Source organism: Daucus carota, chromosome 2 (assembly GCF_001625215.2).
Source record: "Daucus carota subsp. sativus chromosome 2, DH1 v3.0, whole genome shotgun sequence".
Lineage (NCBI taxonomy): Eukaryota > Viridiplantae > Streptophyta > Magnoliopsida > Apiales > Apiaceae > Daucus > Daucus carota.
Window position 1 is genome coordinate 44,311,194 of NC_030382.2, and position 16,790 is coordinate 44,327,983.

The following is a 16,790-nucleotide window of genomic DNA, read 5'->3' on the forward strand; positions in this document are numbered from 1 at the left end:
TCACCACAACTTCTTCTTGTTTTAATTAACTTCAAACTTATAAGTCATCATATTCAAACACTTATAACAACTTATAAATCCAAATCAACTTCTCACTTATAATTCACTTTTTTATTTTAAGCAATAAATCACTTCTTTTAAGTTTAGCCAAACGGTCCTGCGGTGTTTTTGAAACTTAAATTTGGTGATATAAATTATGTGCATGTGCGGAAGAGTGGTGTTTTCTATCCGACGATGTGCTCAAATCTCATTACATTTCCCGCGTCCATCAGATTTTCTGACTAATATGGATGCACAGCCGCACAGGACCTGATGGCAGTGGAGCAAGTACTCTCGAGTCTCGATCATGGGTTTTCAAAACTCTGGGCAAGATGTCACTGTTAAGCAAGGTGGTACTGACAGTACCAGTCCAAAGAAATCCTGTAGGGCTGCAAGTATCTAGTGTCAAAGTAGCAATCTAGTTTAGTTTAGTCTGCTGATCTTCTTCTTCTTCCGTCCCGTTGGTTGTACGGGCTTATTGTTTGCCTGTATTTTGAGACTTCTCTAAAGCAGAATTTCATAATATTTTTTATAATTCTCTTTTAATTAAATAAAGGTCAAATATCAAATTTTTATTCAGGAAAAAATGAATTTAGAAAATATAATATAATTATATTTTAAAAGAATCTTAAAAAACGTGTCAAAAAGTCCAGTATATAATGGGACGATGGGAGTACGGTGTCACATTTGGTGTAAAAATTACTCCAATCCAACATGTGTAAAAATTATTGGTTGACACTAAATTTGGGGTCAAATTTTAATTTGGTGTAATTTTTAGGCTAATTTGGAGTTTTTTAAAATGCGTATTATGTCTCCACACTTATTAAAGAAAACAGATTAATTTCTTTTATGTCCCATTAAAGTTGTTTTATCGTATATTTTTTATTCTTCAATCATAATCATTTTATTTTTTTTTACTATTTAATTCATATTTTTTATTTATTTCAACATATCAATAAATTTATATTTTTATATAAAATTTTTTTTTCTTAAATAAATTTGATTCAAAAATAAAATACACAATGATTAAAAACACAAACTTAATAAGGAAGCTCATTTTGAACTTCGCAACCCCTTCGGCCTTGATGAAACTTAATATCCTTTTAATCAATGGAGTAGTGTTGTTCAGTAGTTTTAAAAGACCTCCAACCTAGACATTTTGTTTTATATATTATTTACGCATTTTGTTAATTACATAAAATTATTAATTATTAAATTTGAAATTTCAAAATAAATAAATAAATAAATTAGGACTCATGACATATTTGTCACAAAATAATATTTTTAAATTCACTTCCCAATACATATTACGTAGAGTGAATTAATTTGTACTTTTTTTTTGACAGAATTAATTTGTACTTTTGAAAAATCTAATTTCTTTTTTGTTTTTTCTAAATTTTAAATGTGTGGATTTCCTGATTCCTAAGATTTTGTTAATTATTTTTATCTAACATAAAATTATATATATAATTGAGGGTGTTACAATATCTCTGATCATAGAAAATTCAGTGACAAATAGAGGTGGCCCGACAAATATATTTATTTCCTTTAAACCATTCAGTTCTCTATTACACTCATGGGTGGAGTGATAATTGGTTTACAAATAGCTTTTTTGGAAAGTCCCAGAACACTTGAACAGAGGCGCTGCAATTGTTTTTGCAGCTTCAAATCCAGATTCTTTGCGAATTCCTCATATTCTCTTAAACTCCTCTCTTTTCCCCGATTCAATGCCAACATGATCATATTACTATCAACTGCATTGTTTAATCTTATGCAAGAACTGGTGTCCGAGTATTCAGGCACTACTGCATTGTTAAAGTAATTAATTATGTACGTCAAAGATAATGATAATGTTTCACACATAAGTTATGAATATATGTAAGAGCATTTATTTATAGAAATGCTCACCTTCATGAAGATGACTTCTCCTTTTGCGACACTTTCAAACATCTCCTCCTCTAAAATTGAATCTGTTGTTTCTAAGTGCAGGGTATTCAAATACATGCATGCCAGCATGAGCCTTGTTAAAGTGATACCTAAAAACATTTAAACAACCACAAAAGTCTGTAGATGTCTTCTTATCAGGTTTAAGCATTTAGACATCACTAACCATTTCACACGGACTCTTCTCTTTGCCATCTTCTCCGGCTGCTGCGGTCCATTTCAAAGAATTCTGTCAAGCACTGCCGGAGCAGCAGGACCTGGACAATTCCTGGGCAACACCTCCGAGAGGGGAGATACCATTTACAGTAAAAAATACAACGATGATCTCGAATAATAGGACATTAAACAAAGATGGTATACATTTTTAAGTACCTGAGACGGTAGACATTTCCTTTAGCACATGAGTACTGTTCTAGCAAAAGAAGACGATAATCTCTTGTAGATCTTGGTTTTTTCATCAAGAACTCATCAAAAATGCCAAATTCAAAATCCAGATGACTGAAAAACAAACAAACAACATGCATTACATTATATGTGTGGCAAAATTAGTGTAATTAATGTTTCTTAAAACATTGCATAAATACATAGTTACATACAAAACAATCAATTTGTTAAATGCAGAAACTTGAGAGAGGGAAAGTAAATAAGCTGAGCGAGAGAGAGGTTTTGCAAATTTCAAGTAAATAAGTTGAGAGAGTGAGAGGGTTTTCAAATTTTGAAATTTGAAGATGACTAAAACAGATGAGAAAGATGACTTACATGAATTGTACTATATATGATTTTAAGTACAATAACCCATCAACTTTTCACATTGGGAGTGAGAAGCACAACACATATTGTACAACATACAGCTGTTCTATTACAAAAACACAACACGCACGCAAATTCTCCATGTAGTACTGATACTAGTATGTTTGCCCGCGTTGCGGGTGGATCAATTAAATTATGTTCCCAACATAACAATAGATTTTTATATTTATAAAATAAAATTTTTTCTCTGTTAATGAAGTATATTGAATTAATTAATTAATTAATTGATATGTAATTTCTATGTTAATAAACCCTTTTTTTTGCTAAGATTTTTTTATCTTGTCTTTTTTTTCTTTGTATTTGTATAGATAAATACTTGTTTGCGAATAGTTTTTTTGTTTTTTGGTGTTGAAATGTAAAGAATTTATTATTTATAATTTTTGACAATAATATAAATGAATCAATATACTTCCTCCGTCCATTTTTAGTTGACACATTTGGTTTTGTGCTGGTCAAATTGACTAAAGTTTGACTGAAATTTATTAATATTTTATCAATTGACAAAATTAAAAAAATGTCACCAGAAATAACTTTTAATCTATAGATGTAATTTTTAGTTTTTTAAAATAATGATTGGGTGACTTATAATCTTTAGTCAAAATTTAATCAATTTGACTAACAAAAATGGAAATGACAACTAAAAAGGAACGGAGGAAGTAATCTATTTTTTAGTACTTTCATTATATATCAGAACTCTTTTTTTTAAAAAGACATTTTTAAAAGAAATCATTGACTTATGACAAATGAGAGTATAAGTGAATATTACACTAACTATGAAAACAATTTCAAAACCCAAAGCAATACAATATTTCATTTAAGAGACATAAGTCCACGTTTGTATTTGTCTCCCACTAAAGATTACTCCAGTGAGTACATTTATTTTCTGTCTAAATAAACAAATTTACACGATGAAAGCAATAATTTAACGGCGTTGATTGTGATAGCCAACAGTTTACTCTGGACTCTAGCGGCTGAATTGAATATGGGATTTGTCCAAATAGCCTGTTAAAGCTCAAATCTCTGCAAAGAAACAAAGCTTATATGACCCAAATAAAAAGAGAAATAAGTGCAATAATATCATGAATAAGAACTTCATACATCATGCTGCATGTAGGAGCTCACCACAACAATCAAATACATAGTACTAAGCATTGGCGGAAAGATAATCCCATAATCATAATTTTATTTAACAAAAGGGCATACTCTAAAGCTCTGCAGTGTTAAACAGTCGCAAGAAACGAACCCAAACCAATGAAGTACTCGACATATCACAGGTAGAAAAACTATATAAGTTCAGTACAAAGGTAGTATTATGCTTCATTTAGTAGACAAAATAGATTTGGTTTAGACAAATTTATTGAGATACTCGTCCATAGTTGTGTATTTGACATAGGATAAAGTGCTAAAGTCTCCCCACCAAATGAAGGTTAAATCTCAAAGCTGGTTTAATCTCCCTTCATAAATGTAGAATGACTGATAAATAGCAGCACATTGATCATAACAGGGGATTCTACAAAGAGTTCAACATAAAGGACAAAAAATAGCAGCAATATGATCATTGGTCTGGTCATATTTGATATATAGTCATGCTCGAGTTGTCCAGCGTGTCATGAATGTACTGAGCCATGGCCTAATTCACAAAATTCAGCATTGTTGGAACAATAAAAATGCTAGATCATTTTTTGTAATAGAACAAAATGGTGTGAATTCAGAAATCTTTATTGCTACTCTTTTGTGTGCATACCTCATGGCCTTTATATCCTCACTGTCTTTAATAATCTGCTAGTGAGAAAAATAGCTGCATATTCTCTCTTTCTCTTGATGATTTCCTACGCCTTGTAGACGAACTGAATCAGGTTCGAACGTTCTATTCCATTTAATTCTGGAACTGAGACGTGTAAGAAATTAAATTGACTTCCCCCATTGCTTCACGGCTCTAGAAGCATCAGCCATATCAGCCACTGATCTGTAGCCACCAATGTTCCTAGTGAGCAAGACCAATGCAATAACATCTCCATTTCTCGACTTCTAGCTTGTTGCATCCATGTAGATTATATAATATACAATAACTCTTCTGAAAGGTCGTATCTACCAACATTATGTTTATAAATTATATAATATATAGGCATACAGAGGTGTAGCATATAATACAGTACAGTTAAGTTCTGAACAGAATTTCAAAATTACAACAGGAAATGCAATCATTTTTATTAACAGATTACATCTTAGGAAGTTGCAAATTTGTCAAATTGATCAAATTAAAAATATTTTCTACTAATTTGGATGAGTAAAGAGATTCTTTAAATATTATGGAATCATGAAATCATAGTGAAGTAAAATTAAGACATACCACTCCAAGCTTGGCCTTGCTTTCTTGATTTCATCAAGTGAAAATGACATGGTAGTCAGATTCATTGCCAGAACTCCACTCATTCAGTCCCGGATCTTATTGGCATCTTATTATCTTGCAGAACGCTACTTTTCTGGAGACTCCATCCAAAATTATAAGCAGAGTTAAACACAGTAGAAAACCTCTTAGTCAAACGCTTAAAAAAACACTCTTCATTTAGAAAATGAAATTTATTATAAACCGTTAATAACAGGAATCAAGAAAGAAATCAAGCAAATAGAAATTTAATAAAGAAAGAAATCAAGCAAATAGAAATTTATTAAAGACAGAAATCAAGCAAATAGAAGTTTTCAGTGTTATGTGACTAAAGCTGTTTGTGCAAATGGAAATTGGGGCAAATTCTATAAATAAAATCCCTTTAACATTTTCCTAATATTTTTGTGAGTGGAAATCCTTTAACACTTTCCTAACAGGATAGGGAACTAAAAAGGACTGGAATTAATATAATTAAGATGAATATACTATAAATTATTCTTGTAAAATAATTACAAACAGAATACACATAATATATATTTACAAATAAATTACACAAAGTATATTATAATTCATTTAGACAGCATGTATAACTGATTTCTATGTTGTATGGAATCAAACTTAAATGGAAACCTTAATATCCTACCCTCATAAAATTAATCCAAAATAAATTCAAAGGTCCACAGTTTGGGTCTTTGTATTATATATGCTTCTACACAGAGTCCAAGGAAGGCATACCACTCCAAGCTTGCCCTTGATTTCTTGATTTCATCAAGTGAAAATAACATGGTAATCAGATTGATTGCCAGAACTCCACTCCTTCAGCCGCGGATTTTATCGGTGTCTTACCATCATGCAGAACGCTACTTTTCTGGAGACTCCATCCAAAATTATAAACAGAGTTAAACACAGTAGAAAACCTCTGTTAATAACAGGAATCAAGAAAGAAATCAAGCAAATAGAAATTTATTAAAGACAGGAATCAAGAAAGAAATCAAGCAAATAAAAGTTTTCAGTGTTATGTGATCAGCTGTTTGTGCAAATGGAAAATCCAACTACATATTAAATTGGGGCAAATTCTGTAAAGAAAATTCCTTTAACATTTTCCTAGCATTTTTGTGAGTGGAAATCCATTAACACTTTCCTAACACGATAGGAAATTAAAAAGGACTTGAATTAATGTAATTAAGGTGAATATACTGTAAATTATTTTTGTAATTAATTTACAAATAAAATACACATAATATATATTTACAAATAAATTACACAGACTTGCAGGTACTGCAAGAATTCTATCAACAGCTTATACATATCAGAGGATATGCGTGCCTGATCAAACAATGGATGCTGAGCTAAATAAGTAGGCACAATAGTACCGTCATTGTTGGGAATCCTCTTGAAAAACTCAGAAAATGCGATTAGTTCTTACTCCCATTATGTGCTTAAGTAGTTTTTTCCAACCTATAGGGACATAAAACATTATTCTTTTTCAAATGTAAAGTGAAACATGTCTCAAGTTTAAAAAGAGATAAATATGTATAAATTAATAGTTATGTTATAGTTTACTTATGCCAGTGTTCTTTTTTCTTCTTTTTTTGCAAAGTTTCTTGAATAATAACGCATATCGAACTCATCACATACCAGTCCTGGATGCGAGACTGTGATAGAAGGCACGTAACATATAAACTAACGCTGCAATAACAGCGATCATTTTAATCCAAAGACATATCATTACTAAACCTGTGGCAGCAGTTAACCTAACTTGAGTTGAGCTAACCACCTTAAATTAAAACTACAATCCACTGTCTGAACTGGAGGTTTTGTATAAAAAATGTGCTATTAAATCGATAAGACTGTATAGTTGTATAACATGAAATGTCTATTGGTGATTAAGACACAACACTTGATAATTTTAGCATATGTATATGACCTAATGACACCCAATCAATTCAGTAACATAGAATTTATACCTTCAGAAATTATTTAAAGCCGAATTGCATGTGCTACTTATCAAAAATAGGACATTTATATATTTATATATATAAAGGTTTGCAGATACTATCCAAAATTTAAGGAACAAAAATTAATGAAACTTTCTATTCACAGTACACAAACCTAGAAAGTTATTTGCCTATATTTTATTGCATAAAATAGAAGATTTATACCACTCCATGTAAACAAAAGTAGATGAATAGTTGCCAGACTTGGTATAGAGCTGACGGTGATGATAGTCATGGAAATCAGCTCTGGGAATGAATCAAACATACTTGTGAGGTGGAATATACAATAAGGATAATGAACAAATATAGGAACAACTATAAGAAAGCTAGATGTGAGAATTATACTAACCCCCCATATAAGGGCAAGAAGTTTGAAATGCTCCAGGAGAAATGGTAACCACAATGTGCTTCAGCAGTTTCGAGGACTCTCACTACATCCACAACCACAGAGTGATCAAATGGGGTCCAGTGATGGCAGGACCAGTAATAGTAGCAAAACCAAGAAACAGTATCTCATCTGGATGAGCATATTTAGAATTCAGTCCAAAGGGTATTGCATACCTGAATATCGAGAACCCTTTATTAAACACTGTGGACATGCTTGTACAATCATTTTGGATTATAAGAGGCAGCACAAGATTAATAATTAAATTAATAGATGAAACAATATGGAACAAACTCATGGATTGTTATGTGGTCAGAATTAACATGACCAAAATGAAACTCATCTTTACCAAATAACAAATACGGGCAAAGAAAAGTAATCACACTTTACAGGAGCAAACAACAAATAGAGAACAAAATCTTATACAAAATTACAATAGGCAGAGGTATCGAAAACAGAGATGGGTCACAGAAAATTACCCAACTGTGGAGGCGACGATTTGAGAGTACTCCGTTTCAACTCCGGAGCCGGCGAATGAAGATTACTCCGTTCCAAAGAATCCATCAATTACGAATCTAAGAAGACAACCAAAAGAAGATAAGAGTTTTGTGCAAAAACTACAAATCAAATACTACAAAAACAAACAATTGATACAATGAATGGAGTCATTTTGGATTAAACCGAAACGCAACAAAGAACTGAACGGAGAAGATCTTTACCTGCCGCAGTTGCAATGTAAATCGAACAAAATTTGAAGGAGATGAAGCTTTACCTAGAACAATTGCAATTAGTTTTGAAAATCTCGATTGTATCCGATATGAGAGGGAGAAAAGCGGGAAGAAGGGCGGAAACTTTACCCTAAAACAGATGAGCCGATGAGTCTGATTTTTTGAAAGTAGATGTTTAGAGTAGAAACTTGATTTGAGCTGATACAGATACGGAAAGACCGATGAGCGACACGTGCGAGTAATCAACGGTTTGGAACGATTGAACGTATACTTCAGTGGCGTATTTGTAATTAGATGAGTTATAGTGTGGGTGAAGTAGTCATTCTAAAGGGATTTACGCAACAGGCTTTATAATATAGATAGATAGATAGATAGATAGATAGGACAAAGCTTTAATGACAGCATGTCCTTCATTTTTTAAAAAAATAAAAAGCATGCAGGAGAGTAGAGAACTACACTATATGTATATGCAATTGCACATGCAAAAACAGGAGAAGTATTATACATGTAGGCATACATAGTATATCAGTCGTACAAAAATCATAATACATCAGCTTTTCCTTTGTAAATTTGTACAAATGTAGTATTAGTAGGTAAATACATAGTATTATACGTAAGAGGGAGTAGAAAAAGTACAGTATGAAGGTACTGAAATTTTTCAGGAATTATAAGTTATATAGATTGTAATCGAAGTGAAATGTTTTAGTTGAGGTTGTTGATATGAATACAAGATCTCATTTCAATTAAAACCCACCACATGTCATTATGTACAAAACAATTTATACACAATTATGCACACCAAATATTTTTATTTTCTAATCACAAATAACACTTTATACTGACGCCATAGCGGACGACCTGCTCTGAAATATGATAGAGCAGCTTTTATCCGTTTTATTCGTCTCCTTTGGTTATCTCTGGTCTGTGTATTTTAATCTGTTTTTATTAATAAATAATTGTGTTTTTAATGTAGACAGTGATTCGGATTCAAATGATTCAAACGAGAACAGTTTAGTTGTGAGAACAAACAACTATTTTACTATTATTTTTAATATTGTATTGTATTTGAATTATAAACTGTCATAAAATGGTATAAGCACTCTTATATTTTAGATAAAATTAAAAAATATAAATCATAATAACTCATAAATCCAATTTTCTTTGATTGCTAAATTATAAGCTAAGACGGTATCCAAATTTGTGTCAGGTTCCAAAAGGAAATTATTAAATTTTTGGGCCACCCTCAATAAAGTTGCTGGGTCCGGTACAGACTTACGCCGTTAAATAAAAGTATGCAACAGTATCGGGAAAAATAATCCAAACAACAATACAACATCCGAAATTATTTCTACTATTATTACTTTCTTAAACCAAATATACATCATATAACAAACCACGGCTTCACCATAGAGCTTTACAAGATCTGAGCTCAGGGGATATCTTCGTCTAAGAAGATCAAAATAAAATAAGCATAGGAAATATCGAAAAGCTTGCTGGTGCGAGAGGTTACCGGCGTCCCATTTTCAGCTGGTCAGCACCCATCACCAACATACTGGCCTCATCGTCTTCATCATCGGAAATTTCAATAATCTTCTTAACTCATAATTGTTTTTTTTCCCCAACAGACTCGATGAACTGTTATTTAGACCAGGTGAAATCTTAATGTTATAAACTTGTGCATCGATCAATTCTCTAGATTTGATATTGCCCCGAAAGTATTTATCGAAATTCTATGCTCGTTAAATTTTATGAGCGATTTATTTCGAATTTTCTGCGAAATGAGAACTCAATGAAGTGTGTAGCATCGTGGCAAGAAATGGTCGTAGAGCACCTTTGGCTGAACTTATAACTTATGACTTAATGTGACTTATGATTTAAAATGATTTAAGTCATAAGTCGGGAGTTTAAAATATATGTTTAGATAATTTTGACTTACATTTTTCAGCTTGAAATTGAAGAAAAAAGATCTCAGCGCCGACACAAACAGGCTCTACTCTCTAGGTCCGATGTATTTCCTTTTTTCCATATTGAATTCAAACATGTGCACTTAAAGTCCTATATTGAGAACGAGGTTAATGACTGTTGACGCTAGCCGCTAGGGTATGGTCGAGAAATAGACAAGGCTCGAACGCCAAGGGAAAAAAAAGAAAATACTCCCTCTGTTCCATCAGATTCTTTACATTTTCTATTTTTATATCTTATTTAATTTTTTACATTTCAAAACTTATCAAAAATAGTCTATGAGTCCCACCACTATCCAACTTTTTCTCCCTTTTCACACTAATTTTACTCCTCTCTCCTTTTTATACATTAAAAATTAATGGGTCTCACCACTTCACCTATTTTTCCTTATATTTTGCACTACTTTATATATATTTCTTAGCCTCCTGCCAAACAGAACATAAAGAATTGGCTGGGACGGGGAGTAAATAATAGGAGTTCCATGGTTGTCACTTGTACACGACTGAAGTTGCCTATAAATTTATGCAGAACTACACTCAACTCGCAAACCAACTGAGCCTCCTCATCAAAACACAAAACCAACACGAACTTGATATACATAATTTCACAGACTCTTCCATGGAGTTGTTGAGTATTCTTATTTGCTCATCAATATTCTTCATATTTCTCCATGCATATTCACTATTGCATCGACGAAACCTCCCCCCAGGCCCCAAAGGCATCCCTATCTTCGGGAGCCTCTTTGCCATAGGTGACAAACCTCACGAAACATTCTCTAAATTATCAAAGAAATATGGCCCTTTAATGTCCATCCGATTAGGTGGTGTGACAAGCATTGTGGCATCTTCACCGGAGATGGCCAGAGAAATTCTCCAGAAAAACGACGAGGCCTTTTCTGGTAGGGTAGTCCCTTCAGCTATAACTAAGCTAGAGCATTCTTCTTATGCTGTGGTGTGGCTTTCTACGAATGATCAATGGCGAACACTTAGAAAAGTTCTAGCCACCTACTTGACAAACACTCAGAAACTAGACACGTTACGAGACTTGAGGCACAAAGTGGTGCAAGAAATGGTTCAACATCTCAAAGAGGTGAGTGGGAAAGGAGAAGCAGCTGATATTGTGAAGCTGGGGTTTGCCACAGCTGTAAATCAGATCTCGAATACATGTTTCTCTGTGAACGTAGCTGACTACAAGACTCAAGATGTTAAGGGGTTTCAGAATGCAGTGAAATCAGTCATGGAGGTTGATATAAAATTTAATGTTGCAGATTATTTTCCTCTGCTTAGAGCTTTGGATCCTCAGGGATTAAGAGGAAAGGCCAAGGATGCTTATGGATATCTTGAACAACTATGTGATAAGTTCATAGTCGAACGTTTGAAGCAGAGACAGAGCAAGGCGCAGAAACATGGCGATCTCTTGGATTGTTTTCTTGATTTCAGCCAAGAAAATGAATCCGAGTTCAGCTTAAAGCATGTCCAAGTTTTACTAGTGGTATGAAATGCCCTCTTCTCTGCTCATACGCTTTAAACTCTCGTTCATTCAAACATATATGAAAAATGTTTCATGCACAAAATTGGGTACAAAATTTTTCACAAAATGACATGTGTTACGTTTTGATTGGAATGGGCCTCATGTATTCACATACATAACACCAATTAAAACACCACACCTCATCTATCATGTCATTTTGTTCAATATTTTGTACCAAATTTTGTGCATGTAGCACTATTATGATTATGACAGTGATCTTAAATTTGTTCAGGAATTATTTCTTGCGGGAACAGAAACAACTGCAAATACAGTCGAATGGGCGCTAACTGAACTACTACTCCACCCTCAAACAATGGCCAAGCTACGAAAGGAGGTCATTGATAGTGTAAAAGCAAACGGGAAAATAGAAGAAGGTGCAGTCATGGGGCTGCCATATCTACAAGCAGTTGTTAAAGAAACAATGAGGCTCCATTTACTAGTTCCTTTTCTAGTTCCTCGCAGAGCAGAAAAGGATGTAAAACTGAAAGGCTACACAATACCTAAAGACACTCAAATACTTGTGAACGCATGGGGCATTGCTCGAGATCCGGAATATTGGGAGAATTCCACAAGCTTTATCCCAGAGAGGTTCTTGAATAGTGAAGTGGATGTCAAGGGACAAGATTTTTCATTGCTTCCGTTTGGTTCGGGCCGGAGAATGTGTGCAGGAATTGCTCTGGGACAGAGGGTGGTGAGCTTGATGATAGCATCTTTGGTTTATCATTTTGATTGGGAGCTTCCTAATGGAATGAGTTGGGAAGTTGATACGAGCGAAAGATTTGCATTATCACTACAGAAGGCAAAGCCTCTGCTTGCCATCCCCAAGATCCTGAATGCATAAACTAAGAGTAGTATCAGTCAGAAATTCAGTGTTTGCACCTTTTTATCCGCATTATTAACAAGTGATCGTAACACCACACAACTACTTAGTTGTAACTTGGAAGTGTGTTATGGTGTACACTACACATAAATAAATGAATAAATAAATAAATATGGCTCCTTTGTTTCATTGTCGTTCTTTCACTGTCCACTTGTTTCCTGGGACGTTTACTCGGACTTCTGTTGATTTTATTGCGCAAGGAGACTGTTGAAAATGTTGCGAATACTTTGACACCATTATGGATAGGACATATGTCATCGTTCTAAAATTTCGCGATATAGTGAATTAATCATCCGATTTATTTAAAAATAGTATGTCGATTTAAATTTTTTTAATTCAATTAATCGCAACATATTTTTTCCAAAACTAATATTAACTAATATAATTAAGTTACTCACCATGTACCTACAGGTTTTTTATGTTACTTTTTGGCACGTATTTTGACGTTCTTATAAAATATAGTTTCATAATAATTTTTAAAACTTTTCTTCGCTGAATAAAGATTTAACTTTTGAACTTTTATTTTATTTTTTTTATTTTTTTGAAACAACTTTTAAACTTTTATCAAAAAATAAAATAAGATAAATGTTATGAGACTATATTTTATAAGAACATCAAAATACATGCAAACAATTACATGGAGCGGAGAGAGTAAACAAATAAAGGTGGTGTTTGTTTAGAGCTTAAAAGCTCAGCTTCTAGTTTATAAGTTATAAGCACTTATTCATACCGTTTGTGTAAAAAATCAAGAAACACTTATAAAAAGCTAGGAATGCTAGCTTTTGTTTCAGGATTTCTACTTCTTTCCCAAACACTTTAATCACTTATAAGTCTTAACTTGTTTTTAACTTCTACTCCACTTTTTTGCACTTATTTTAAGCTCACCCAAACGGCCCCAAAATATTAAGGCACTTATTTTAAGCTCACCCAAACGGCCCCAAAATATTATATATTCTTTAAATATATCTGATTAATATCTCGATTCATCATTTCGATTAATCTTCAATTACCTTCTAAAATGTGACTCCATAGATCAATTATGATTTCTGCTTCTTACAATAGTGGATAGGGATGTCAAAATCTGAGAGCTCCATGAACCCAACACGAAAAGCACAAATTATATTCGGGTGTTCTTAGTGCAGGTCGTGTTCGTTAATTCTTCATCTGAAAAACTCATTTAATCAAGTCTAATTCGGTTGACTCAGTACTACCCAAACCTGAAACAAAAAAATTTCATATATAATGTACAACTAGCATAAAAACCCGTGCGAGGCACGGGACTCTAGTTTTTATTATGTTTTAAATAATATTCGTGTGTTATCATATCATTTCGAGCATAACTATTACGTCTTAAACAACATTTGAACTGATTTTTCTATATTCAAATTCGTTAGGATATAGAGGCCACTACCATATTATCTACATGTTAAAATTATATTCGAAATTAACACTAAAATTTTTAGAATTTAAATATATTATACCTCGTTAAAAAAATCTGTAATTTATTGTTGAAGATTATTAAATTATTACATCCAATATGAAAACTTGTTCTTGATATGTGAATTACGATATCCTAAGTCATGATTAGTTGAAGATGTGTGGTCCGCGTTGTTTTATATTTATTTCTCTTTTTTTAGCATACATTTGTGTAATAGTTAAGTGATATATGATGGACAGACCATCGACACATTCTTTTTTATCATATGTTGCACACACCTTGTATAAATAATAATTGAAACATGGGTCTTTCTAGTGTGTGCCCAAGGGCACACATTAAGCACTAAATTTGATGAGTTTGATGGATTTTAATTGGTGGAGTTGGTGTAAATGCAGGAGGGGCCATCCATATTTATGATTGCATGACCAATAAGAATGCACCAAACTCATAAGAGTTAGTGCTTATTGTGTGTCCATGGGCACACCATAGAAAAACCGTTGAAACATATATTGCAAGTAAAAGACCCTACCTTACTTTATTATAAAAGCATCAATTGAACTATATAATTGTACCCGAAAAATTCCGACACGTTTGATGTGGATGACCCTTTTAATTTTCATATCAATTATATAATACTTCAATGTCTTATATATTTTTTTTGTTAATTTAAAATATTAGATGAATATTACTTTGATACCGCGTGTTATAATAGTGTCTTTTTATAAAATATTAATTTTTTATCATTAGTTTTCTGAGCTTGTTGATTAAGACTTTTAATGATTTTTCATGTAATTGTTATATATAAACCATATCTCAAATAGCAAAAATAGAGTAGATGTCAGTTAGGCACCATGAAGTTCATAAAAATAAGAAATATTTAGTTTAATTAATCGTATAGTTACTTTTTTAGCTTTGCGCAAACTCACATTTTTAAATATTTTGATACTCTTATTTCTTAGGGGTGAGCAATGTAGTATATTATGTTCAATTGTTAAAGATCAAATCAGGTGTTCGATATTCTGGATTATGGAAAACTATTCTTGTTCTATTCCCGTTTAATCATATATTAGTTTTCACCTTATCGCGTCGGATTATCCATTTCAAAATTAATTATATTTTATTAGTTTAATTTGTAAATGATTAAATAATTTAATTATAGTTTGAATCATTTTATTTAACTTGTATGTTATACATTGATGGATGGCATATTAAAATTATAGTCTTAAGACTTTAATATATATATAACTTATTTCTTTGTGTTATTTTATTTTAAGCAAGTGAAATTTATAACTTAATTCTTTTTAGCAGGTCTTGTAAACACGTTTTATTATTATTTGGTTGACTTTTGAGTAACAACATAGAATTTTCCTAAATTCACCTTTGCATCACAAGTTATAATCTTTCAAATTCATGTATCACCATCATTTAGACATATTTTCTAACACCAAATTTGATATCTTTGTCACTATTCTTATATCTATAATTTTTTTTGAAAAGATTTGGTTACACGTCAAATTCTGAATTCATAAGTTTAAAATAAAAAGTAATCTAAATAAAAATATTCTTTCAGTTATCTTATTTCATGTTCTTCAAAATATTGTAATCTCTTTATAAGTCACCTATTATAATTAAAAAATAATGACATAGTCAATGTTGAAAGTCCATCAATTTTTCCTTTTCAAAGATGCTCACCAAAATCTTAGTTTTTGTGCTTATTTCTCACATTCATGACTTAAATTTCTCTAATATTGTATCGGTACTCGTTTAAAGTATTAAGTTAGATTTGAATTCGTCCAATTTTATTCAAATATGAATTATATCCATTTTTTGAAGTCTGAAACATGGCTCGGGCCCAATTGTTCAAATTCTTTTTCAAATTTAAATTTATTACGTAAGTAATAAATCTATGGATATTAATCTATCATGTAAAAAACATATGAGACTTACCTGAAATAATAACTTATCTCAAATAAATAAGATATTGAAAAGAATATAAATACAACAGTTTTAATGTATGAGTTTAATGCTTTTGAATAAAAAAATTAATTGCCTGTGTAGCTCAAGTGGTTTGATTGGTGTAATTGTAATGAAGAGAGCTTGGTTCGAGTCCCATGAATAACATTTTTTTTATATGTATGAGAAGGAGATAGGTTCGGAGTTAGGGTTTAGAGCTAGGTAATTTATTTGCTCAGGAGGGAGGCTTGACCCGAACGTGTTGGGCTATTATATATATAAGTAGATATATAACCTCTGTTCTAAGTTAGTGATTAATTATGTTTAATCACCGATTAATCAATTTTCCATTGTTTGACGATTAATTCATGTACCATAACTCGTCAAACTGATTAAAACTATGATTATTTAATTAATCATGCGATTAATTCCCGACCAATTAAGTCCGTTTTCACTTTTTACAACACCGTATATAATATATAAATATACGTACACAATTACATTTATTTGTTATATATTTATATATTGTTTGAACAAATTTATCCACTTATAATTCATTAAATTATTATCTATTTTTAAAATTTATTATAATAAAAATTATTTTATATAATGAAAGTAATCAATTATATTTAAAATTCAGATCAAATTGAGCCGCGTTCGATTTCATCAAGTACTGATACCAACGTAAAGGTCAGGGATCTTGCCTCTATGCCTTCGAAGAAGAGTGATTACGACTAG

The 16,790-nt window shown here is 31.9% G+C and overlaps 1 protein-coding gene and 2 long non-coding RNA genes across 10 annotated transcripts; 1 reads left to right on the forward strand and 2 right to left on the reverse strand.

The window, feature by feature from the left end:
* Positions 1–1,496: 1,496 nt before the first annotated feature.
* LOC108208438 (uncharacterized) lies at positions 1,497–2,716 on the reverse strand. The gene is made up of 3 exons (XR_001804306.2): positions 2,580–2,716; positions 1,948–2,481; positions 1,497–1,844 (listed from the first exon to the last, which is right to left on the reverse strand). It is a non-coding gene; the product is annotated as an uncharacterized LOC108208438 (long non-coding RNA).
* An 874-nt stretch (positions 2,717–3,590) lies between these two features.
* LOC108208289 (uncharacterized) lies at positions 3,591–8,648 on the reverse strand. Of its 8 annotated transcripts, none has more exons than XR_010288955.1 (8): positions 8,419–8,648; positions 8,281–8,333; positions 8,041–8,136; positions 7,526–7,737; positions 7,342–7,422; positions 5,144–5,276; positions 4,538–4,759; positions 3,591–3,813 (listed from the first exon to the last, which is right to left on the reverse strand). It is a non-coding gene; the product is annotated as an uncharacterized LOC108208289 (long non-coding RNA). The 8 variants fall into 8 exon arrangements; XR_010288954.1 differs by lacking the exon at positions 4,538–4,759 and adding an exon at positions 5,915–6,047; XR_010288957.1 differs by lacking the exon at positions 3,591–3,813 and adding an exon at positions 4,337–4,423.
* Positions 8,649–10,785: 2,137 nt separating this feature from the next.
* LOC108208169 (geraniol 8-hydroxylase) lies at positions 10,786–12,790 on the forward strand. The gene is made up of 2 exons (XM_017378671.2): positions 10,786–11,742; positions 12,014–12,790. The coding sequence occupies exons 1-2, from the start codon at positions 10,870–10,872 to the stop codon at positions 12,620–12,622; spliced, it is 1,482 nt and encodes a 493-aa protein (XP_017234160.2). The 5' UTR covers positions 10,786–10,869; the 3' UTR covers positions 12,623–12,790.
* Positions 12,791–16,790: the final 4,000 nt, after the last annotated feature.

Coding starts and splice junctions, on each gene's coding strand:
- LOC108208169 (XM_017378671.2), top strand. CDS start 10,870: ATGGAGTTGTTGAGTATTCTTATTTGCTCATCAATATTCTTCATATTT. Junction 11,743..12,013: donor ATGTCCAAGTTTTACTAGTG/GTATGAAATGCC, acceptor AAATTTGTTCAG/GAATTATTTCTTGCGGGAAC.